General features: G+C 51.7%; 6 protein-coding genes across 6 annotated transcripts; 3 read left to right on the forward strand and 3 right to left on the reverse strand.

The window, feature by feature from the left end:
* The first annotated feature begins 169 nt into the window (after positions 1-169).
* On the forward strand, positions 170-2,908 carry BJX68DRAFT_240439 (putative NADH-ubiquinone oxidoreductase 64 kDa subunit). The gene is made up of 5 exons (XM_071040681.1): positions 170-1,164; positions 1,213-1,553; positions 1,604-1,754; positions 1,808-2,539; positions 2,602-2,908. Exons 1-5 carry the CDS (start codon positions 336-338, stop codon positions 2,616-2,618), a joined length of 2,070 nt encoding a protein of 689 aa, XP_070897346.1. The 5' UTR covers positions 170-335; the 3' UTR covers positions 2,619-2,908.
* On the reverse strand, positions 2,602-4,417 carry BJX68DRAFT_121417 (uncharacterized protein). The gene is made up of 4 exons (XM_071036128.1): positions 4,225-4,417; positions 4,088-4,170; positions 3,705-3,897; positions 2,602-3,508 (listed from the first exon to the last, which is right to left on the reverse strand). Exons 1-4 carry the CDS (start codon positions 4,240-4,242, stop codon positions 3,005-3,007), a joined length of 798 nt encoding a protein of 265 aa, XP_070897347.1. The 5' UTR covers positions 4,243-4,417; the 3' UTR covers positions 2,602-3,004.
* A 486-nt stretch (positions 4,418-4,903) lies between these two features.
* On the forward strand, positions 4,904-9,391 carry BJX68DRAFT_256334 (pre-rRNA-processing protein ESF1; the record flags this gene model as incomplete). The annotated part of the gene is made up of 9 exons (XM_071043171.1): positions 4,904-5,080; positions 5,143-5,270; positions 5,336-5,480; positions 5,574-5,575; positions 5,621-5,742; positions 5,805-5,846; positions 5,893-6,124; positions 6,195-6,562; positions 7,293-9,391. The coding sequence occupies 9 exons, from the start codon at positions 4,904-4,906 to the stop codon at positions 9,389-9,391; spliced, it is 3,315 nt and encodes a 1,104-aa protein (XP_070897348.1).
* Positions 9,392-10,338: 947 nt separating this feature from the next.
* On the forward strand, positions 10,339-14,220 carry BJX68DRAFT_121472 (uncharacterized protein). Its single transcript, XM_071036129.1, has one exon. It carries the CDS (start codon positions 10,453-10,455, stop codon positions 14,059-14,061), a length of 3,609 nt encoding a protein of 1,202 aa, XP_070897349.1. The 5' UTR covers positions 10,339-10,452; the 3' UTR covers positions 14,062-14,220.
* Positions 14,220-17,322, reverse strand: BJX68DRAFT_121477 (putative sugar hydrolase). The gene is made up of 6 exons (XM_071036130.1): positions 16,981-17,322; positions 16,770-16,890; positions 16,643-16,706; positions 15,931-16,583; positions 15,589-15,866; positions 14,220-15,533 (listed from the first exon to the last, which is right to left on the reverse strand). Exons 1-6 carry the CDS (start codon positions 17,011-17,013, stop codon positions 14,379-14,381), a joined length of 2,304 nt encoding a protein of 767 aa, XP_070897350.1. The 5' UTR covers positions 17,014-17,322; the 3' UTR covers positions 14,220-14,378.
* iml1 (GTPase-activating protein IML1) lies at positions 17,323-23,215 on the reverse strand. Its single transcript, XM_071048249.1, has one exon. It carries the CDS (start codon positions 23,126-23,128, stop codon positions 17,633-17,635), a length of 5,496 nt encoding a protein of 1,831 aa, XP_070897351.1. The 5' UTR covers positions 23,129-23,215; the 3' UTR covers positions 17,323-17,632.
* Positions 23,216-23,802: the final 587 nt, after the last annotated feature.

The following is a 23,802-nucleotide window of genomic DNA, read 5'->3' on the forward strand; positions in this document are numbered from 1 at the left end:
TCGGATGTTCGGATTGAGGACAAAGATCCCACGTAATTCTTGATAATAAACCCACGACAATAATAGAGCAGAATACTAACGGACTCTGGCTAGTAAAGGGCCACAGTGGGCCGTCTCCCAAAATGCTTGGACGCCCGGCGGAATGACGTTGCTTGTGACCAACTCCATACGAACTTCCACCTCAGTCTTAAGCTCCTCCTTCTTTTATCGCTCGTTTCATTTCCCTCAATCACTCTTTGCTAGTATCTCTACTCTTGTTTTACCTTTTTTTTTGTGGCGTTGACCGCTTCTCTCTCCCTTTACACTCAGCTACTGCTGCTGGTGGTACCGCTGCCATGAGCGCTGCGCTGCTCTCGTGTCGTCCGGACGTCCTGGCGCTGAGAAGAGTCGGGCTTCTCTCACGAAAGTTATATGCCTCACAACCTTCTGTATCACCCAGATTTGCTGCCGGACAGTCCTCAATTCACACTCACCGCAAACCCACACCTCAATGTCTTACGTCGCGTGCCTTTTTTAGTCCTCCATTCACAATAGTCCGACATCAATCATCCACAACACCAGCGCCTATAGACAAAGCAGTCCGGAGCTCCCGCATTCGAAATGCCATCGTCAAGACCTTTGCCTACTGCGGCTTCTTCATTGTCATGAGCAGCGCGGCCGTGGTAGCCTTTTTCATCTACGACGCAACAACGTACCGCGGATCCTCAAGCGCTGTAGACATCCCGGTCTCCGAACTAGCTCTTAACCCGCGTCGCGGAGGTCCGAAGAATTTGCCTATTGCAGAGGTTCTGGTGGGCGATGATGACTCTGAGGCGATGCAAGCACAACGGGACAAGCCGAGGCTGGTGATTCTAGGTTCAGGCTGGGGGAGCGTTGCGCTACTCAAGCAACTCAACCCTGGCGATTATCACGTTACGGTTGTTTCGCCTACGAATTATTTTCTTTTTACGCCAATGCTGCCGTCTGCGACTGTTGGGACATTAGGGCTGCGGTCGCTTGTTGAGCCGGTTCGGCGGATAGTCCAAAGGATCAACGGGCACTTTATCAAGGGCGAGGCTGTGGACGTCGAGTTCTCCGAAAAGCTGGTTGAGGTTATGCAGGTTGACTCCAAGGGAAATAAACAGCAATTCTACCTTCCGTACGATAAGCTCGTGATTGGCGTTGGTAAGTGCTGAAACCCTTTTGAGTACAATAGTGCTAAACGTCATATAGGTTGCGTCACGAATCCTCATGGCGTCAAGGGTCTTGAAAATTGCCACTTCCTGAAGTCCATCGATGACGCGCGCAAGATCAAGAACCAGGTCCTAGATAACATGGAACTCGCGTGCTTGCCGACTACCAGTGATGAAGAGCGCAAGCGCCTACTGTCATTTGTTGTCTGCGGCGGAGGCCCGACTGGCGTTGAATTTGCTTCGGAGCTTTTCGACCTTCTCAACGAGGACCTGCTTTACTCCTTCCCCCGGATCCTAAGAAACGAGATTTCTGTCCATATCATTCAGAGTCGCAGCCATATTCTCAACACATATGATGAAGCGCTTTCGAAATTCGCAGAGGTGAGCCAGCCTGTAGTTCTGGTACTGAAACATTCCACTAATGTAAACAGTCTCGGTTTGCGCGCGATGATGTTGATGTCCTAACAAATGCCAGAGTTAAAGAAGTCCGCGAAGATAGAGTGGTCTTTAGTCAGGTAGAGGACGGCAAGACTGTGATCAAGGAGATTCCTATGGGCTTCTGCCTCTGGTCAACCGGAATCGGTAACCCACCTATAGGTCAACTGTGAGAGCTATTTTCGCTAACATCTTCGTAGCCCGTGCCGACATTTGCAAAAAGATCTCCGACAAACTCGTAGCGCAAAATAACAAGCATGCCCTGGAAACAGACTCCCATCTCCGCCTCATCGGAGCACCCCTCGGCGATGTCTACGCCATGGGCGACTGCTCAACGGTGCAAAACAATATTGCTGAGCACATAGTCTCCTTCCTCCGCACAATTGCTTGGGAAAAGGGCAAGGATCCCCAGAAGGTCCACCTCACCTTCCGCGAATGGCACGACGTTGCCGCCCGCGTCAAGAAGCGCTTCCCACAGGCCTCCAACCACCTACGCCGCCTCGACAAGCTCTTTGAACAGTATGACAAGGACCACTCAGGCACCCTTGACTTTGATGAACTCTCCGAGCTCCTCCACCAAATCGACACAAAACTCACCTCGCTTCCAGCCACCGCCCAGCGCGCAAATCAACAGGGCCAATACCTCGGCCGCAAACTCACCAAGATCGCCGCCGCCATGCCCGGCATGCAGGCCAACGACATTGACCACGGTGATCTCGATGAGGCCGTCTATAAGGCATTCAACTACAGGCACTTGGGCAGTTTAGCGTATATCAGCAACGCGGCGATCTTTGACTTTGGGGGTTTGAGCTTTGGTGGTGGTGTGCTGGCCATGTACCTCTGGCGCAGTGTGTACTTTGCTGAGAGTGTGAGCCTGCGCACGAGGTGTATGCTTGCGATGGATTGGGCGAAGAGGGCGCTTTTTGGTCGTGGTATGTTTTCCTCACTCTCTGCTTACATTCGGGTTCTTTGACTAACCTTTTCTTCTTTATAGATCTTATGAGCTTTTAAGTTGGAGATGTATATGACATTAGAGAACGTGGGGATGTGGGCCGGGTTTTATGTAGTTCAATGTACGGTTTGGAGACATGTGCACATATATATTTTTTGGGCGGATATGCCACACCGAGGACTGAATGGCTAGCCTTTTTAGAACTGCACTAATACCACAAGGAGACTGGAGTGTTACTGTTGAGCTTGGATGGAAACCATTATTATTAGACGGGTACGACCAAGGAAAGAGGACTATTGCAAGATGAATTAAGTTTCTCATGTCATTGTGATATTGAACTAGTGATTCCTAGAGTCGATTGACCTTCCCAACGCCAGGGCTGAACAAAAAATACTATAACTTGAAGTCGCTTAATAACGATACGCTCATATTACAGCCCGGCCGGTCATGAGATCATGGGATCAACGTCTCCGTTGTTGGTCATTACAGTGTCGTTAGAGGCGCCGTTGTGGCTGGCGGAATTACTGTTGTTGGAATCCCCAAGTCCAAGATCCAGCTTGTCGGGGATATCCTTTTTTGCCTCTCGGGCCTTTTGTTCCGCCCAGGCGTATAGCCGAGCAAAGTCACACAGCAGAGCTTCTGTGCGAGCACCCTGGTTCTGCAAAATAGCGGCGTTAACCTTGGCACAGATATCCCTACGCAAGTCGGAGTGAAGAAGTGGAGCTAGCGATGGTGTTAGGTTTTCCTTGGGAAAGATGAGCAGCGCGAGCGTCTTCTCAAGGTCTTCAAGAAACTGTGGGTTTGTTGGTGCCCGTGGAGCAAGCTGAGAAGTAGCAAACTCGAGAGCGGGTGTGATGTCTCCATCAGGGTTTAGTGTGCAAGAGCGGATCAACTCCACTAGCTGCAAGCGGAGTAACGCGAAGTGCAAGGAAGGGTTTTCATCCAGTATCTAAGGTGATCGTTAGCACAATGCCACAACCAACAATGTTTTGACAATGATATTCGAGTGTGTGTTGTTGATCATACTGAGGACTGAAGATGTTTGACTATCAACAAACCCAGAGGGTGTTCTGAGTGGTGCATGAAACTTGGACTAATCATAACAACAAGGCAAGGTGGAGGTATAACGAGATGCAAGTTCTTACCTGAGGATTGAGCTCATTGATTTTCTCGATCGCAGACTGTATATTCCCCGAATAGATGGCTGTACGAATCTCGACCCGTTCCTGGATAGCTTCGGCGTCCACAGTTTGGATGTTGGCCTCATGTGCGAACTTTTGCGCAGCAGCTGGATAGCCACTTGTCACTAGGTAGTCCATAACCAAGCGGTTCATATCACTTTGCAACGTTAGCACTTGAACAAGAAATGTGCTTGGTCAATGGAGGCAAAGAAGCAGGAAAGATATCAGAAACACAAGTTAATATGTTCTCCTCAAGTATTTTTTCAGAGAGATTCCCAACTTGAATAAAAACACATCATGAAGGTGCGGCCAAAGGCGCAGCAGAAATTGCAAGGGGAGGAACGTACGTCTTGGATGGTTTGACATCATCGACCTTGCGCTCGAAGTTGTGCCATGTTGGCGTTGAGGTTGAGGCGGTTGGAGACACCTGCTATTCGTATTAAAACCCGGCAAATACGGACGCATCGGACGCCGAGAGGCATACGTAATTAGCGGACGACATGTTTGAAGAGTAGAGGCAATTGCTGGGGCTCTCAAGTGCCCTGTAGCTGGATAGGCCGTCTGTGAAGATGGAAAGCTTCGCAGGCGTAGCCCATGAGCATCGCTGAGCAAGGAGAAGAATGAAAAATGAAGGACGAAGAGAAAAAGCAGAGGAGGAAGAGAAGGGAAGAAAAAGGTCGCGTTCAGCAAGCGAAGGTCACGGTCACGCCCCAACGCTAGTCCTGATCTGTCAAAGCGGGGCTTGCTCTTTTGCAGCTGTTGGGAAGCGGGAAGGAGCGTTTTGAGTCGCCGAATCTGACCCTAATAACTGAGATGATTTCTTCGTACCTCTTGGTAACTTGAAAGGGAGCAGCTACCTTGGGGCTAGTAGGCAAAACTCACGATCCTGCAGGCAAGTGACAATTGAGGCTTTGCTGACCAGCATTTGAGGTTGCTCTGAGGCTGGAGCTTCGCCACTAAGCCTCATTGGGAAGATATACCGCTTAAAATGTTTTAGCCTCTTCGCACTCGAGCGGCCAATCCTTCGCCTCTTTGCTCCTGCATCGCTTATCAGCGTGACTCTTTTCCTAGATTGGCTTCTGTTGCCTACTTGATACTGGCATTAGAACACTGCCAGAAGAGCGAGCTTATAAGCCGTCGTCACATCAGGAAGAGTAGGCAGCATGGAGTCGATCTCGCCGGTGTACTCAGCGGCCACAGGGCCAGAGAGACGCTACTCTCCACCATGGGCTGACCTGAGTATCATCGGTATTGCTGGTAGTTCCGGCTCTGGAAAGACCTCTGTTGCGATGGAGATTGTCAAGTCCTTGAATCTGCCCTGGGTGGTCATTCTCGTAATGGTACTTTTGCCGACCTCCAGCTAAGATTCATGGATTTCGGATATTGACAGGATTGGGTGCAGGACTCGTTCTACAAAAGCTTGACTCCGGAGCAGCATGCCAAAGCACACGCGAACCAGTTTGATTTTGATAGTCCAGACTCGATCGATTTCGATGCTTTGGTGCAATGCCTCCGAGATCTCAAGCAAGGGTATGCAGCTGGTCTTTAGCACCATATATAAAATTCCTGAACTAATGTGTTTCTCCCCTTAAAAGAAAGAAGGTAGACATTCCTGTCTATTCGTTCGTTGAGCATCAACGGCAAAGGCATACTACGCCTTTATACTCGCCCCATGTTTTGATCCTCGAGGGCATTCTAGCTCTTCACGATCCGCGGATCATGGACCTACTAGATGTGAAAGTATGATCCGCAAAAGTGCCTGGTCCATGGTGGAGCTTACAAACTTTACTAGATCTTCGTAGAGGCGGATATGGACGTTTGTTTAGGACGCAGAGGTGAGTACTCTGGTCATTCCAACTCTAAGCCACTTCTGATGAAAGTGTTCCAGTTCTACGTGACGTCAAGGAACGAGGCCGAGACATTGATGGAATCATCAAGCAGTGGTTCAACTTTGTCAAGCCTTCATACAAGAAATTCGTTGAGCCCCAGCGGTCAGTTTCAGGTACGCATGCGTCGCTCAGAGCTCGAGATCTTTACAAGGATATATTGTCTAACTCATCCTAGACATTATAATTCCACGAGGCATCGAGAACAAAACAGCCATTGGTAGGTGTTACTATTCTATTCTCGTAATGCAGGCCTAATGGTTTAGGCATGGTTGTACAACATATACAACGAAAGCTCGAAGAAAAGTCAGAGAAGCACAGTGCAACCCTCCAGGAGCTCCGGCTCATTGCGTCAGAGGAAAAGCTTTCGCCTAATGTCGTGATCATGCCGCAAACACCACAATTTGTTGGCATGCATACAATCCTTCAAAACCCAGATACGGAGCAAGTCGACTTTGTGTTCTACTTTGACAGGCTGGCTTCGTTACTCATTGAGAAGTACGCCTCAAACACAATTCACGACGTTGTACTCCAGCATCCTGACTAACAAACCACTTTTCTATTATAGGGCCCTAGACGGTACAACATATACTGCCAAGGAAGTCGAGACACCTCAACACAACAAATACAACGGCCTAGGCCAAGAAGGCATCGTATCCGCCGTCGCAATCTTACGGGGCGGTTCATGCCTCGAAACAGCTCTCAAGCGGACAATCCCTGATTGCATCACGGGCCGCGTACTCATCCAAACGAACGAGCGCAACGAAGAGCCCGAGTTACATTACCTCAAACTACCTCCCGGCATTGAGCAGCACTCTACCGTCATGCTCCTTGACCCGCAAATGTCCAGCGGAGGGGCCGCTCTTATGGCGGTCCGTGTCTTGATTGACCACGGTGTTGTAGAGGAGAGGATTGTCTTTGTAACCTGTGCCGCTGGTAGATCCGGTCTCCAGAGACTTGCTGCTGTATATCCCCGGACCAAAATTATCGTCGGAAGGATTGAGGAGGAGAGGGAGCCGAGATGGATGGAGACCAGGTATCTTGGATGCTGAAGATATACATAGACTGGGAAATGATATGTACATATATGCGTTTGATTTACTAGCCCTTTTAGTGCAAATACTATCAAGACTGTTGCCATTACTTTGAGATCAGGTGCTTGTAATGTTAGGAACGAACGAAGGACCGTTTGATGACCTGCCCAAGAACCTCATCTCTCGCCTTGAACCTCTTCGTTCAAGCAAGCATCCTTTTACAGCATGTATCTTTATAGTCATTTCTTCAGACGCCATTCATGCTCGAAGTCTTCAGGAACTCTGTATAGTACTTCAGAGCGGAATGCACGGACCACCTCCGAGTCCGCAGAATCTGTGGTTCCGCCGCCCGCCATAAAATTATCGAGCTTCAAACTTTTTTCTCTCAGCACGTCGACAACCAGCACATATCCAAACGATCCTGTCTGGTTTCTTCTCTGGTCTAACAATCTCTCATTCCATCACTGTACCATTGGCGCACACCCACAATGTCAGACCGAAAGAAGAGCAAGAAAAGCGGAGGAGGTAAACGGGATGCTCCAGTCATCAGTATGTCTCCCTATTTCATTCATGTCTCCATTCCGCACAGCAGTGGAAGGTGTAGAAAACTAATGTCGCTCGCTACAATATAGCCGACCCCCGTTTCGCAAACATCCAAACAGACCCTCGCTACCGCCTCCCTAGCAAACGACACACGCACACGAAACTCGATAAACGGTTCGCGCACATCTTACACGATAAAGAATTCTCCCGGAACGCCGCTGTTGATCGGTACGGACGGAAGCTCGCGCGCGATGACACGAAGAAGCACCTGGAGCGGTTCTATCGACTAGAGAGTGAGGATGAAGAAGGGGAGGACGAGGTCGCGGACGATGTTAGTGTTGACGACGACGATGAGGTGCTCAAGGAACTGAAGAAGGCCGATAGTCGGGCGGCTGGGTATGATCCTGCGCGCGACGGGGGCTACTCCGAGTCGTCGTCTGAGGAGGAGTCGGATGAAGAGGACGAGGAGGAGGTAGAGGATGCTGGGGGCGAGGAGTTGGAGTTTCCGGATAAACAGGCGGCTGATGTGCCTGTGGGCGAAGTGACGGATCGGATTGCTGTCGTGAATCTCGACTGGGATAATATCCGGGCGGAGGATTTGATGGCAGTGTTTTCGAGCTTTACTCCGACTGGTGGGAAAGTCCTAAAGGTTGCCGTCTACCCGAGTGAGTTTGGAAAAGAGAGGATGGAGAAGGAGGAGACAGAGGGGCCGCCGAAAGAGATTTTCGCTACGAAGGAAGCTGAGGAAGATGATTCTGACTCTGATGAGGAGCAGGATGAGGAAGTTGACTCTGACGAGGAAGAGGAAAAGATCAAAAAGTCGATTTTGAAAGAAGACAAGGGAGAGGAGTTCAACTCGACACAACTCCGCAAGTATCAGTTGGAACGGTTACGCTACTTTTACGCTATCTTGACGTTCTCCTCGAAAACTGTCGCGAAGCATGTTTACGACAATGTTGACGGCGCAGAGTACCTAACCAGCGCGAATTTCTTCGACCTACGATTTGTGCCCGAAGAGACGGACTTCTCTGACGACAGACCACGAGACGAATGTGAGCGGATTCCCGACGGATATCAACCAAACGACTTCGTGACCGACGCCCTCCAGCACAGCAAGGTCAAATTAACTTGGGATATGGATGACAAGTCGCGCAAGGAGGCTCAGGCTCGTGCCTTCCGGGGCAGTCGGAAAGAAATCGATGAGAATGATCTCAAGGCCTATCTTGCTAGTGATAGTTCCGACGACGAAGAGGAGGAAGGCGGTGTTGAGATTGTTGATGCTACAAAGGGAGAGGGATCGAAACTGTCACAAAAAGAGCAGGAGAGGCAACGCATGCGAGCGCTCCTCGGATTGAGCGCACAGCCGGCGTCGTCCACCAAGTCAGATGGCCCTGTTGGTGAGATGGAAGTTACCTTCACTTCGGGTCTGGCTGGTGGTCCCAACCGCGACAGCATCTTCGAGAATGAGCCTGAAGAGACCACTGTTGAGAAATACCTACGCAAAGAGCGTGAGAGGAAGAAGCGACGAAAGGATAAGCTCAAGGGCAAGGCAGATGAGGAGGAGACTGAACAAAAGGACAGTGCTGAAGGTGCACAAGAGCCACAGGAGGAAGATTTGGGCTTTAATGATCCATTCTTTGATGATCCTTCTGGCAAGGCAACCGCCGCCGCCCGGCGCAAGGAGGAGAAACGCAAGAAGCGCGAGGAACGTGAAGCAGAGGAAGCAGCCGCCGCAGCTAAGCGGGCCGAGTTGGAATTACTCATGATGGACGACGATGATGCTAAATCCGGGGTGAGGCATTTCGATATGAATGAAATTTCAAAAGCAGAAAAGCAGGCCCGCAAGAAGAAGGGCAAACGCAGGGGCAAGGATCAGCCTGCTCAGGAAATTACCGACAACTTTGAAATAGATGTCAAGGATCCACGATTCTCTCGCCTCTTCCAGAACCACGAATTCGCAATCGATCCCACCAATCCCAAGTTCAAGGCAACCTCTGGTATGAAAGCATTGCTGGAGGAAGGCCGAAAGCGCCGCCGAGACCGGGATGATCGCGAAGACCAGGAGGAGGATCAGACCCGCGATTCGAAGAAGCAGAAACAGCGGTCTAAGAAGGCGTCCACGGAAAATGATACAGACGAGTTGAAGAAATTGGTGGAAAAAGTGAAGCGAAAGTCACGAAAGGCATGATACGACACCCAGTACATAGGCTTGTTCATTTTTACTTCTAAGATTTCCCAGCGTCTATCAAAAGAACACTAGGTGCATATACCATCCATCCACATGTTTCACAAGCAGGATTTATTTAGCCAGATTTGACAGACAACGTATGTCTACCACATAGCGGCTCCAGCTATTCTTTTCTCGTGTCCGAGCTCGAGATTTACTTCTCCCTTACCTTCGCCCTGCTTCACCACTACCAGCCAGCGCATCAACCGCTCGGGCGCAACGCCAATATATGACACAATGCCCGTATGGCTTTGAAATGGCATTGTCCATCCCGGTAGTTGTCTGCTATGCCGCATCCATGTCCGCCCATGCAGAAAGGATTGGCTGTGTAACGCACCTGGTCATTTGCATCTGATCTGGCACAGATAAAAGGGCCTCGCCCTGCCAATCGGCGTCTTAAGAACCATGTAAATGGATGGTGAGAAAGCTGAATGCTTGTCATGAGGCTGCCCTGATCGTTCTTTGATAGAAAGGCCGAAGTGGGATTCCCTCACCGCCCTTTCGGCTTCTGTTCGAAGGGCCCCAACCACCACTTTCCCCTTCCAATAATCCCCATCCCCCCTCTGCCTCCACCACCTTCTTCTCCCCTCCCCGCCTCGTGTCTACTTATCGCCCATCTCCCGGTTTGGTGGTGGCCTTCAATTCCTCTCTCCTACCGTCATCTCGCGCCCTATCCACACTCTTCGTTCGTGATCTTTATCCGAGCGACGTCGGGACTACATCCGATACAGATCCCCTCCCCTTCGGGTCGACGGATCACCCAAGCATGGTCCTCCTCCAGCGGATCGAGTGATGGGGAACTACAGTTCAGTTTAGTCTGACTGTCGGTAATCTGGGTTTTGATTCTGTTGGGCCTCTAATATATTTCATTTGAGCTTGCTGTCCGATTTACTTCTGTGTGACGTGAACCGGAACTGATCGTTTCGGGTTGGACCTCGATTTTGCGTTATTGCCCATTGTTTTCGATTCGTCTCTCTTTAATCACCTTCGCCGGTCCTAGAGCTGCCCGAAGTGCTGTCAGAATGCTCGGCCGACTCCTAAACACCGCAGCTACGACATTGAACCCGTCGGCATATTCCAACAAACCAACCACACAACTGGATTCAGTTACCGAAGAGGAACATACGTCCGGCCTTTTATTTCCTGATGTCAACCAACTACGACGCTCAAACACGAATAACTTTCCTCTCCAAACCGCCTTTAGTTCTCCCAATGCTTCCGCAGCTGGTGCCTACGATGACCGGGGCGGAGTGGAGTTGGACCCCCTCAAGGATTTTCGAGTTATAATCGCTCAAAACTCTCTTGGTGACAGAGAGCCATGCATTCTACTCGATACTCGCGCTGATACATCAGAACCAACATCTCCTGGACTTGGACTGGATCCTCAGGTTCTCAAAAACTCTGGCCCTAGACATCATGCTCGTACCGTCTCAACCGTTTCATCCCTCTCCCGAGGACGACGTGGTCTTGTGTCTCAGTCGTCAATGATAGACCAGAGTCCGCTTTCAATGGCAGCGGAAGCGCGCAGGACGTCACCAGTAACTTCAAGTGCTTTCACTCGTGCTCGCGGCCGTAGTTCCACATTGGCCCAAGCTGGAGGACTTCAAGAGCCTGCGCATTCCCGCCACAGCCCATCCGATATGAACGATGCCGGATTGTTGAACTGCATCTTCGGCAGCAGTGCATTCAGCTATCGAGGTTCCTCTACGAAGATGCATATCATTTCTGCAGATGATGAAACTGGAGTGACAGCAGGTGCATCACCTGCGACCCGCAATTCGTTTATTCGCTCGTACACCGCTGGGAGTCCCTCCGGATTCGCCAGCAATAATGGCCGTGCCGATTACAAACCACGGTCAAAAGTCACCATTCTCTTGACGAGAATGTTCAGTGTCAATTTACCCGAGGCGGGTGAGATATCTTCCGAGGGACCAGACTTCGCGGCGTCATTGCACCAAGAGTCACTTCCTGAGATTGGATTCCCTTTTCCTGATGTTAGCAAGCGCAAAAAGGTCAAGGAGAAGAAAACTCCAATGTACGCAGTCGCCATTGCAATTCAGATCCCGGTCCTATCCCGCAATGCCGCACGACCAGGATCGCGCTTCAGTGCTCCCGGCCAGGACTCTCCCAGGCCAGGGTTGGCATGCTCCTTGGACTCTGATTATCGATGGCGAGGAGGATTCCTTGATGACACACTTGCATCTGCGCCTCCTAGCTTGGACGAGCGGATTGACATGTTGGTGGACCATTGGGACGTTGTCAACCGCACACTCTCTCACCTCGAGAGACTATCACGAAGTGAGATACTCTTCCTGTTGAAGCGAGTAGACTCTGCCGGGATGCACCCAAAACCCGTCAAGCCTCCAAATATGCAACGGACCAATCAAACGTTCCTTCACCTGCCGGCGAATGTCTTGGCAATAAACTCGAAGCTGATGGGTGAGGCTGTCCGGAGTGCTCGTCGTATTAGTACTGCACTCCAGATACCAAATGTTGTTACGGGCCAAAGCCGCTGGGGTGTGTGGCGCGAGGAGGGTCGTTCTATCGTGCGCAGCCTTGGTGATAAGGACCACAGCTTTTTCTTTCTCGTCCTAATTACCGCCTTTCTGGGGAATCATACCGAGTGGCTGAACGCTTTGGGACCCGATTGGTACAGGCGTCGACACTATTTGCAGCAAAAAGCCCAACAGGATGCCGAGCCCGCGCTTCCTTACAGAACAGTGATTGTTTGTCCCGACAAGATGACTGCCAGGCGCCTCATCTTCCTGCTTTCGGCATTTCTCCCACCCAAGCAGCGCCTCGAACCGCTCCCATCACCGCTCAGACCAGGTACCGCTGCTTCCACCCGTGCTGTCTCGCAGAGCCCGCCAAGCATACCTGTCCTGCGTTCAGAGCCCCTTCGTAAAGCCATCGAACGGCGTTCTCGTGCTCAACGGTTGAACATGACTGATCGAGATCAACATCACCGATCTGTTAGTGCTTCATCCAATGAGACAGCCCACCGGTCCACGGATGATGCTGAATCTACTGACGTCATACATCGCCGAGGTTCAGATGCTCGCTCCATTCGGACCGTCGGAATACCAATGCACGCAAGGGATGCACGTAGTAACAATATTAGCACCCCTACAACATCAACCGCCAATCCTGGAAGTGCAGTTCCTGTGCCCCATTTTGCTTCACAGGGACGGCTTGAAAGAGAGGGCTCTGATCAAGATCTTGGTGAAGACAGTTTGGCTTCCGAGACGCTATTGAAGAACTTGCAAAGAAGTGAGAGCTCAGCTACTAGCGTCAATAGCAGTGTGCCCTCTGCGGGAGGCCGATGGGGCAGTCTCTTCAGTGGGCTCTGGAGCTCTCGCCAAGAGTCGTCCGACAAAGGCGGTGCTGGGTTTTCGAAAGAGCCCCGCCATCGCTCGGCCTCTGTGTATACCATGCCGGCCAAAAGAAATCCTCCAACCCTCAGCCAAATGGTTGAAGAGGTTTCGGAAGAACCTACTCATATTGCCACAAGTGCCAATATCTCTATCCCCCATTCTTCGAATTCTCAGCGAAAATTCGAAGATGACCCTCAAGATCTTTCATCAACAACAGACAACACCAAGGAGACTTTGTTGAAACTGTCCGTGCGGGAAGACGATGGGATTGTGGATGTAGAGCTACCTCTTCCTGGGTTCGTCTCGCTTTCTTCTTCCGGTGACTCCACTATGGCATCGCCAAAAAAGACGCGCACGTCCGTGACAAGCGTCGATGCGCTTGCATCCACGCACAGCAGCAGCTCAGGCCTCCACCATCACCAGGCAAAAGACAATGATGGGCCGAATATCAACGTCGCTGGTTGGTTGAAAAACTTTCACGACGATTACTTGCTCCAGGGTGTACGGCCCTATTCCAACTTAGAAGCTGATGTCAAGCGTGCGATGCAGTCCGAGCCTACTCCGAACAATGCTGCGGCATTGGACACTGACGGATCTGAAAAATGGGTGGATGTTGCCACAACTTTGATTGCAGATGTGCGGACCTTTTCAGTCAAGCGCCTGCGTCTTCGACGTCGGATTACTGGCGGGAATTCCCTGAAATCTCCTACATCGCCGCCCAGCTTGTCTAACCCGGGTACTCCTCGTCACTTTTCTGGCGGTTCTATATCTACCTCGCAGATCAGTGGCTACTTTTCTTCTGCCATGAGTTCGGCCAAATCCTTTCCTAGAATACGCGCAGAGGGGCTCTATTTCGGGGAGGTGGAGGAGAAATTCACAGAGGAACCTGTTATGGACTTGGACGGAACTCTTGTTGATGCTCTGGAGCGTGTTCTTGCCCAGAGCGGACCGTCATCGTTGGCGCCTACCCGCGCCCCTTCGCCGACTCGGTCTCGCAAGGAGAATGATAGGGCTGCCGACACCATGACTATGCGGGATGACATCCCTACCGTTGAAGCTCCTCGTGCCGAGTGTCGTCGGCTAGTTCTAGGTGCATTAGAAGAGGTAGTCCGCAGCGTGGCAGCCGAACATTGCCGCGAGGATGACGGAGAGCTCAATCTAGCGGATAGAGAGCGCAAGCGGTTGTTGACGGGAGCGGATAATACGTTAAGAGAAGGTGTTCGCAAATGGCTTCTGGATGTTGAGGAAGCCTGGTAGGCTCTCAACTCCTATATCTTGATGATGGCCTGTACTTTTTTTTTCGACCGTCACATTTATTTGTTTTAATTCCCAGCCGTGGTGTGGCGCATGGCTTGCTTTGACGACGATCAATGATTTTCCGATTTGTTAGTCGCGCGATTCTGCTTGCGGTGTTTTCTCTTTTGTCTTTCTTGCTTGTCTTGATTATCATGATACCCATGTGTTGAGTCATTCTGGTGGATAGCTTTTGCATGATACATAATGCGATAACGGCCTTTTACCACGCAGTATAGAGCATTGATGAATAGTGCCTTTTCGGCAGTAGACCTCTCGATCTAATGGCCAACCCAGTTAACCTTGACCTTTGTATCCTCGCCATCAACAGTAGCGATCACATCTCCCTCACCAAGCTTAACAGTAACTACCTTGAGAACCTCGTGCGTCTTCGCCGGATCGACAACCTCAATAGCTACCTCCCCACTCAACCTTCCATTCACCAGAACCTCCAACCCATCCAACGCATCGCCCTCGGGGGCAACCAACTTCGGGTTCAGAGGCGTCACACTCCCCGGCCGCACCAAAATCGGCAGCGTTTCAAACCCATGCGTCTCCGTATACCACCGTCCACCCTCGTAGCTCTTCGCATGATCAAACCAGCTAACCCACTTCCCGTCCCCGCGCTCCTCCTCCTCCGTCCGCGGAACATAGAACGTCACGACACCCTCATCGGAGAACACAGGCGCAACGAGCAGATTCCCACCAAACATGTACTGTGTGTCAATCGAGTACGTGTTGAGATCATTGGGGAATTCTAGGAACATGGCGCGCATGAGCGGGACGCCCTCCCTGGATCCGGTTAGGGCTGCAGCAAGGAGATACGGCGTGAGGGCAATCTTCCGCTTCACGCAGTCCCGCAGAACATCCGAGCAGTCTTCGCCGTAGATCCAGGGGACACGGAAGGACGAGGAGCCATGGAGGCGCGAGTGCGAGCTCAGCAAGCCAAATTGCACCCAGCGCTTGTACAGTGCGGGTGGCGGCGTTCCCTCGAACCCACCAATGTCACTTGCCCAGAAGATGTACCCCGCGAGGGACAGGCTCAGTCCGCCGCGCAGGGACTCGGCCATGGCCTCGTATGTGGATTCGCAGTCGCCTCCCCAGTGGACGGGGTACTTTTGTCCGCCGACAGAGGTCGAGCGGGCGAAGAGGAGGGAATTGGATTCCCCGGAGACGGAGGTCATGGTTTCGTAGACGATTTTGTTGTAGAGGAGTGCGTAGTAGTTGTGCATGCGGACCGGGTCGGAGCCATCGTGGTAGGTTACGCCGTTGACGGGGATGCGCTCGGCGAAGTCGGTTTTGAACGTGTCGATTCCCATGTCCATGAGGCGGGTTAGGTGCTCGCTGTACCAAGTGGCGGCCGCCGGGTTTGTAAAGTCGATTACGGCCATGCCGGCTTGCCAGAGGTCCCATTGCCAGACGGAGCCGTCGGTTCGCTACGCATTGTTGATTAGCGGAGGCATAAAACACAGAGCTGGAGGGTGGACAAACCTTGATGAAGTAACCATTCTTCTTTCCAACTTCAAACAGTGGGGATGCCTGTCCAACATATGGGTTGATCCAGATACTCAGTTTGAGTCCTCGCTCCTTTAACCGCTTGAGGTAGCCCTCTGCATCGGGAAACATCTCCGAGTCGAATTCAAAGTCGCACCATTGGTAGGACTTCATCCAAAAGCAATCAAAGTGGAAGACGCCTAGTGGGAGGTCGCGGTCTCGAAAGCCGTCCAGGAAGCCGGTTACGGTCTCTTCAGAGTAGTTTGTTGTGAAGCCTGGCGCACACGAGTTTAGTATGACTGGATAATGGACAGACAGGAGTGAAATAGGGGCAATTACTCGTAGTAAGCCACAGGTTATAACTCCACGCAGGGACCAGACTCGGCGTCCCCGTGAGAGCCGTATACCTCTTCAGAATTTCCTTTGGTGTAGCACCCCTTATAACGAAATATTCCAGCTCCTCCCCCGGAATCGAGATGTTCACTCTCGTCGTCCGCTCAGACTGTAACTCCAAGCTCACTTTCCCAGGGTTGTTGACAAAAACACCATACCCCGCGGAACTGATATAGAACGGGATATTCTTATACGCGAGCTCCGACGAGGTCCCTCCATCCTCGTTCCAGATATCAACGCTCTGCCCATTCTTCACAAAGGGACCGAATCGTTCACCAAGGCCGTATAATTTCTCGCCGACGCCCAGGTCGAGCTCCGCAAGCATGTAGCCTTGCCGCTCGAAGAAGATGCCATCCTTGAAGCGGGATTTCTCGGTTGTTTGGTCTCCAACGTATCCAATTGAGCGCCATGAGTGGCCTGTGAGCTTCTTCTTCTTGTCGTCGGAGAAAACGAAGCCAAGTTCGTTGGGAGACGTGTTGATGTCGAGGTTGAGGGGGCCGCTGGCGTACTGGAGGTTCTTGCCCTTGTCGTGTGTGATCCTTGCGTGGCCTGAAGAAGTAGCAAGTTCGTAGTGTGGGCCGTTGTCGACGCCGCCGGCCCTGAATGATATGAGTGATTGTTTGTATATTGTTGCTGGAGAGTCGGAACGAGTACTCACCAATGCACAAGCTTGACACCAATAATGCCCTCCAACGGCGAAGTGACGCGCGCAGAGACCGTAGCTGCCAGTAGAGACGTGTTAGAAACCCTGGCGTTCCTCCCGGTCCTCTATTCGGAGAACTCACGAGAATTCAGCGTATCTCCACGATGTCTCTGGACCTTGTTCAACAAGAGGTTAACCGTCTCCTTCTCGTTGTTAACGTCCAATCGCTCGACATTGGTCATCCAGTCAATCCGAATGCCCTCCTGTCCAGTGCACCTCACAGTTAGCTTCTCACCGTCCAACCCAGATTCTGGAACAAGCTGGTATCGCTGTTTAGAGTAGAATAAACTTACCCGAAGGAGCCACATTCCCTCCGTAAACTTCATTGTGAATTCGCAGAAGACTTAATTCGATCTGCGAGAAAGGTAAAGGATACGGTGCATTTCTTGAACAATCCAAGACAAGACTGAACGCGGGCCAGGAGGATATACCCATTGCATCGCAAACACCCGACCGTACCCTTCTCAATTCGCAAAGGAGCCCGCTCCGTCTTGCATGATGGAATGGAATTCATGATCCGCCCCACTGCAACGTAGCTGGGCCGATTGTTGACAAGGCGGGGCAACAGCTCGCTGCTCCGGGTTGGTGAGGGGTAGATTGACTTGATGAGAGTCGCCGGCCCCGTCGGGGAAGGTCCTTGAACTAGTCTTACCGAGCAGGGCCATTTTGATTGACGCAAATTATCCATGTCGGGTATATCCACGAATCAGGGGCTCGGATTGCCCAAGTCAGGATGCGCCATGTTCCGGCAGTTGGAGGAGGAGGAACCTGGGAAGCGAGCTAGCTATTTTGCCTAAATTGGAGTCGGGATGATTTCCTCTGGGATTTGGAAGTTTGCTCGGGTAAAGAGACCGTTCAGCTTATGTCACATGTCTTTGCTGATTATATGTGAGATACGGAAGTATACACTGCCAAAATGCCAAATAGATTGGCCTATACTCGACGTCATGCCCCGCTCAAATTCAACGGCCTCAACCCTCCACTCCTCGGACTCCCCTTTGTGATTGTACTCTCATCCCGCTGGCGACTTCTCAGATCAATCAGCGGCAGATTCCCAGCGCCCGTTGATGGCCTCGACGGTGTCCCCGGTGGCGGTGAGATGTGATGCCCAATAACCGGCGCCGGCAACTCGAGACTCGGAATCGCCGAGTCTATAAACGACGCTGTGGTAGGCGCCGCCTTGGCCGAGGCCGGATACACGAAGCTCTCGCTGTACAGCTGACCGAGACGGATGGGGTCGTTACAAAACTCCTCGAACCCGCTTAGGATATGCTCGGGGGCCCGGTAGAGGTTGGCGGAGTCGAAGCTTGATTGTGTCTGTGGGCTTAGGCTGACTGACCCGGTGATTTCGCTGAATGGGCGGACGAGGGGGGAGAGGCGTGGGGAGAGGCGATCGATGGGGTCGTAAGTGCCTGCGCGTGCGCGGTATTGATCTGGTCGGTCGAGGCGTTCGTGGCGGGGGATGTCGCGGCTTGATGCTACACTGCGTGTACTGACCAGCCTGTTTGCGAGGACGAGGAATTCACCCTCGTCGGTTATCTGGACAAGGAGGCTGCCGGATTGGTGGATGTATTGAGGGTATCTATAGTCCGGTCTTCCCCAAGAGTAGCACACTTCGACATCAGGAGGAAAGGCAGATCGAGCCTCAAGGTCAAGTACAAAGTCAAACTTTTGTAGAATGACCTTTTGAAAGTAATGCGGGTCTGGCGCGTCTTGCTGATTGAAGGAAGCCGCAGTGAATACTGTGGACCTTGGACCCTTGGGTGGAGGAACCTTGAGCTTGACCCTATAAGGCTTTCGGAATGGCTGTGTCTGGTCGATGGCGCTGGCTTCGGCAATGGGCACTTGCACGAGCTTGAGGCCGAACTTTTCGGCTGTTGCAGCCCACGACTGAACCGTATCCTCGATTAGCTTAGGAGTAGTGTTCATCCAGCTAAGCTCGATATGGAAGCAGTTGGCAGGGTTATGTAGCCGGTCATAGTGCAGATCAATAACCTCCGGCCGGTTCGAGCGCCTGCGCGGGTCGATGTCGTACTTTAGAGTTTTGGACAGCATGACTGTGGCTTTACTCTTTGATCTCAGAGGCGTGCTCGGCGTTTGGGGAACACTCTGCTCAAGACTGGTTGATCGCGAGTGCGAGCTCATGGGCGAATCCTTTCGCCCTTCTCCAATTGCTGGGGTAGATGGAATCGACTTGTCTGGTCGAATCTGGAACCAGCTATTTCGCGATTCCGGACGAGCCACGCGGTACTCGGACGAGATTTGATAAAAGTAGTTGCCATCCTTGAACTTGTGCCGTCCCTCAACGTGCTGGAAGAGACCTTCTGCTTCCAGCTGCTTACCATAGCTGACGGCCTCGTCCCGGTTGTCGATATCTCGGAAGTTCTGAACGAGCCACGTCGTGAATTCAAAACCGATAAAGCAGTTATAATGGAGTCTCAGGTGCCATCTGCGATCCATCATCCGCACTCCCTTCTCGCCCTGGACAAGCTGAGCCAGCGAGGACAGACTAATATTCCGATCCGGCAGCTCTGACTCTGGCAATAGCTGTGCTGTAGAGCCGTCCTGCCCGGGATCTGATAGGAGAGTGCCCAGCTCAGCCGCAACAACTTCTGAAGGGTTTCTTGTTTGGTACATGATATTCAACGGATTGTGATCTCTCTTCTTGTTCGATGACTCGACTCTCTTCTCATCCTGGGGCACGTACTTGTGCCGCTGCCAGATATGTGTGAGTTGGTTGATACCAAGCAAGTGAATTTCTTCTTCGTTGTCCTCGTTTGGGTTCTGCATGTGTCTCTTTGTGCTCGGATGCATGCGCATTGGGATGAGGACGTATCGGACACGCCAAAAGTGAAGCTGCTGCGCCGGGTTGATGAGGTAGTCGCGGTGACCAGCAATATAGTTATCAGCATAGTTCCAATTGTACTCCTCTGTTACCGGACGCATCTTTATATGCTTCACTTCGTACTCTAGACTTAGAATTGTCCGCATCGCAGGTGAGTAAACAGAGTCCAAGCCGCTCTTCTTCTCAGGTGCCAAGTCCGATAGGCTTCGGTGCGAGAATCGAGTCACCTCGATTTCGCTACCTCCGGTACAAATGAGGCGATGGATAGAGTGCCCCTTGGAAAGAAAAACGGTTGCGCCATTTTTCTCGAGGCTCTGCGTATCAAAGACATTTGGTGTCTTGAGTGTGTATCGCCCGGAAGCTTCGTCCACATTCTTTCCCACGACAATCTGAAACCCGTGAGAGAGACGGAGGGAAATCATATCCCGTAACAGTAGTCCGATAGTCTTTGGCGCCTCGATGCCCTCTGCATCTTCATTGGGAAAGACTCGGTACGGAGTCTGCAGGTAATCTGATGCTAGCTCGCTTGCTGTAGGGAATTCTTCCGTAGTTAACGGCAAGATAGCGGGAGATTTCAAGCTCTTCCACTTGACGACCGCGACATGTGGCGGTCTTGGATAGGCATGCTGCCATCGTCCAAACCAGCTGGTATCTCGTGAGGCCTCCCTAGGCGTGTTGCAAGGGTTGACGGATCGAACCCATGGTGCAAGAAGTCTACTCTGGTTATTTTTCGCTAAAGGCTCCCGTAGCCCGGAATTCAGTGTCATTTCGAACTTGGGGGTCGATTTCTTAGCCTGGTGCTCAGGTCCGACAACATTACTTTTATGCGGCACTTCTGTAGCACTAGTCGAGTACGATCCTGTGACCACAGAGCGCGCTGGTTGGTCCGAGTCCTCGGCTGGCGTTTTGGTTGGTACCTTTATCGATATCGGCCGCGAAGGTGTTATAATCGGACTTCTGCGCTGCTTTGGGGGTGTGCTCGGAGCGGGCGAAGCTTCAACAACCGTGGCAGTCGAGGCCGAATCAGAGGCACTTAGCGACTCGACACTTTTGGATTCCCTGAGAGTCCCCGCCGACTTCTTCCTGCTATTGGGCGCTGGCGTGGCAGTAGCGTGTTCCGCATTGACCTCTGTGCTCGCCAGGGCCCTAGGCGGAGCAGATCCCAGCCCTCGCAGGGCAAAGCTGATTGTCCGCGAAATTCGCGGCACTTTTGAAGTGGAAGCAGAAGCTGTCTTGAGAGCAGGCTTTCTCGGCGAATGGTCCTTTTTGAGCACCGCATCTTTGGGCGCCTTTTCAATCTTTCGCCGCCATTCTTCCGGGTTCACTTCATGTTCCCGTAGATGCGTTATTGACCTCGCGGAGATGCGCTCGTGCGTGCCAGAGGCCTGAACCTCTGGCTCGCTCGGCCGCTTTTGCCTCGTCTGTTTGCGTCGGTGGTTACGACCAGAGAGCGGACGAAATACCTGATCGTCGTAGTTGTCCATCCAAGCGACTGTCGAGGATGCCTTGTGCGATTTGGAAACCATCAATTCTTTCGGGTTCGTCATGTTTTGGAGAAAAGACTCGGGTCGGAGACTATCGCTCAATTGGTGTCTGAACGGAGAGCCTCGCTTGAATGAGGACCTGGAAGGGTGGATGTTGGACGGTGCCAAGGATCGAGATGTACTCTGACCCTCTGTAAGATAAGGGATAGAGATGTTTGACTGCTCGCTTTCCATGACACCTCCCATCTGGATTTCATACATGCGCACACGTGGAACAAAAGTTTTTGACCGCTTAGTTACAGTAAACGGGATGGGAGCATTCGGGTCCTTTTTGAGAATTCTTCGGGACTCTCTGTAGGTATCAGGATTCCAGTACGAGATATCAAGCCAATGCGGGATACCGTAACTCCAATCGTGTGGACGGGTCCATGGGCCGCGTGGGCCGCTTCCTGGGGGCGTGCTTGAGATGGTGGACCTTGGTGACGGATGGCTGATACGGTTGGACAAACTTGCAAAGGAGTGACGCATCTCTGGAGAATAGCCACCGCCCTGGATGTCGCCATACGTAGAACTGGACTGTCTTCTAGCCGGTTCCCTATACTTGAACAACGGCACGGAATGAAGTGGCATCGGGCTCAAACAAACTAAATCTATAGCGATACCGCGGTTCGTAAGTGCTTCGGTGGTGGAAGCTAGAGACTCATGCGATACTTCAAAGACACCACTACCAGGAGTGATGACAATGATAGACGTTCCTGTATGAACCATGTCGCGGTCGATATGGTCAAAAGCCAGATGGGAGGAAGCCAAATGAATGGCTTCGAGTATATTGCCACGAAGAGCGGTGCTCGGCCGCCCTGCAATGGTGACGCTTGGAGCCGATCTTGCTCCGCTGAGAGAAGGAATAACAGGGTCCTCTGGTGTTTTCAAGACAGAGACATCTCTCAAGAACGTTCTAAAATCCTTCTTGAGCTCATCAAGAATGGTCGTCCAATGGCCGCTGGCCATGTCATTGACCACAACCCGATAAAAATCCCGAGTAGGAGCATTATTAGGACTGAGCGCATTCTTCAGATTCTCCGCGCTCAGCACAGACGGAAGCCCAGGAGCAGATGCATCGTACTCGACACGGGTAAATAGCACGATTGTGACTAGGTGTCTTGCATCTGCATTCGCCCAGCGTTTAAAGAGCTCAGGCAGAAATCCATTGATGACCCTGCTGAAGAGGATATCCCCAGTTCCCTCGGAGTCGAAATCCCACATCTCCCTAGACATTTGGATAAACAACACATACTTTGCCGACTCGCTCCGGAAAACAGGTATAGTCTGCGGCGAGAAGAAGCCCGAGAGGACTTTCTTCCCTCGAATAAAGATATTCTTCACAGTCGCCTTGATATGCCCCATAAAGGTAATCTTCTGCCCCTTGTAGATAATCTTCCCAGCCAGCTCCGACATGACCAAGCGCCACATGTCCGAGCGCACTAGAAACTGGTCCCGAAAGGAGATATCCACATGCGACGCGGAGCATTGCGCCCGATCAACAATAGAAATATACACGGTCGTCCGGTTATTGAAACCAAAGATGTTCGCGACACTGCTTGTAACCGAAAGCTCCAACTTGGGATGTCGTGTCTTGAGTTCGGCCGGAAGTGGCCTCGCGACAAACAGACACCGCGTCTGCAGCGGTGTCTTGAACTTGGACATCGCATGGGACCGCGATTTCTTCGAGCCAGGGCCGCCGGGCTCTACATGCTCATCGAACCCCGATCGCGAACCTAATTCTGAATTGGTTGAATCACCTAGAAACCGTGCCGACAAGATCTCGATGACATCGCCATCACGCACGCCCGTATCGGCGAACGCAGCCTGGTTGAAGAGGATCTCTTCTTTGGAAAACACATCGGTGTGCACCCAGAGAGAACATTGTCGCCGATCCAGACCGGTCGAGGATGGTCCAAATGTCCGCCCCCCGTCAGAGCTGGACGGGTTGTCGCTGAGGGTCGCCTCATGCTGGGATGCGTCGATGGAGCGGGTGGAGGTGGAGACTGTGTCCAGACTCGCTGCGCTGACCTGTCTGAGGTGCGAGCGTCTCATAGGGCCCCGCATAGACATGCTTCAGCTTCCATTAATGGTGCATTGTCCTCCGAATTCTGGCGGTCGCACAGGGATTGAACCAATGGTGACAATCGGAACATTTTGAGGTCTCATCGTTGTAGCTCTTATCAAGGATGGTTGGTATCGATAGCCGTCACGTGCTATTAACACCTGAGGCATAAAGTAGCCATGTGACTAGCTGGTAGGACAAATTGATGATTGGTGGATCATACTTCCTCGATCATGGTCTGTTCTGGTTGAGCATTGACGGCTCCTGGCGAGCATTATGCCAGATGTTCTAATATTGTATACATGCTCTAATAGTTGTCAGTAATAGTAGCACATAAATTATTCGCTTGAAGAGCTGTGGTCCATGTCAAGAGGTACCCAGACCTTTCTCTACTCAAGGATATGACAGATCATAATCTTGTCAGACTTCACAATAAAAGGGTTTGAATAAAGCTAACTTTCTTTCAAGCCGAGGCGCTCAGTGCAGAGCTGGTCTATGCTATTATTGCTAGATAAGTTAGGACGGGGCATCATACAGCAGTCAGCATATGACTCCTTCCTGCACACAGACGAAATATGAGTCGAAAGAAATGCCCACTTTAACCTACGGAGCCCGTCACTCGAATCCAGCCTGGCAATCAGGTACCAGGTCGCCGTCCTACCTACCTTTGTCTAGAAGGTCA

Source organism: Aspergillus pseudodeflectus, assembly GCF_044049435.1.
Source record: "Aspergillus pseudodeflectus strain CBS 756.74 chromosome Unknown BJX68scaffold_31, whole genome shotgun sequence".
Taxonomy (NCBI): domain Eukaryota; kingdom Fungi; phylum Ascomycota; class Eurotiomycetes; order Eurotiales; family Aspergillaceae; genus Aspergillus; species Aspergillus pseudodeflectus.

Coding starts and splice junctions, on each gene's coding strand:
- BJX68DRAFT_240439 (XM_071040681.1), top strand. CDS start 336: ATGAGCGCTGCGCTGCTCTCGTGTCGTCCGGACGTCCTGGCGCTGAGA. Junction 1,554..1,603: donor CGCTTTCGAAATTCGCAGAG/GTGAGCCAGCCT, acceptor TAATGTAAACAG/TCTCGGTTTGCGCGCGATGA. Junction 1,755..1,807: donor CCTCTGGTCAACCGGAATCG/GTAACCCACCTA, acceptor ACATCTTCGTAG/CCCGTGCCGACATTTGCAAA.
- BJX68DRAFT_121417 (XM_071036128.1), bottom strand. Junction 3,898..4,087: donor GATGTCAAACCATCCAAGAC/GTACGTTCCTCC, acceptor AACGTTGCAAAG/TGATATGAACCGCTTGGTTA. Junction 3,509..3,704: donor TCAATGAGCTCAATCCTCAG/GTAAGAACTTGC, acceptor CGATCACCTTAG/ATACTGGATGAAAACCCTTC.
- BJX68DRAFT_121472 (XM_071036129.1), top strand. CDS start 10,453: ATGCTCGGCCGACTCCTAAACACCGCAGCTACGACATTGAACCCGTCG.
- BJX68DRAFT_121477 (XM_071036130.1), bottom strand. CDS start 17,013: ATGAAGTTTACGGAGGGAATGTGGCTCCTTCGG. Junction 16,891..16,980: donor AGGGAATGTGGCTCCTTCGG/GTAAGTTTATTC, acceptor TGCACTGGACAG/GAGGGCATTCGGATTGACTG. Junction 15,534..15,588: donor AGAATGGTTACTTCATCAAG/GTTTGTCCACCC, acceptor AACAATGCGTAG/CGAACCGACGGCTCCGTCTG.
- iml1 (XM_071048249.1), bottom strand. CDS start 23,128: ATGTCTATGCGGGGCCCTATGAGACGCTCGCACCTCAGACAGGTCAGC.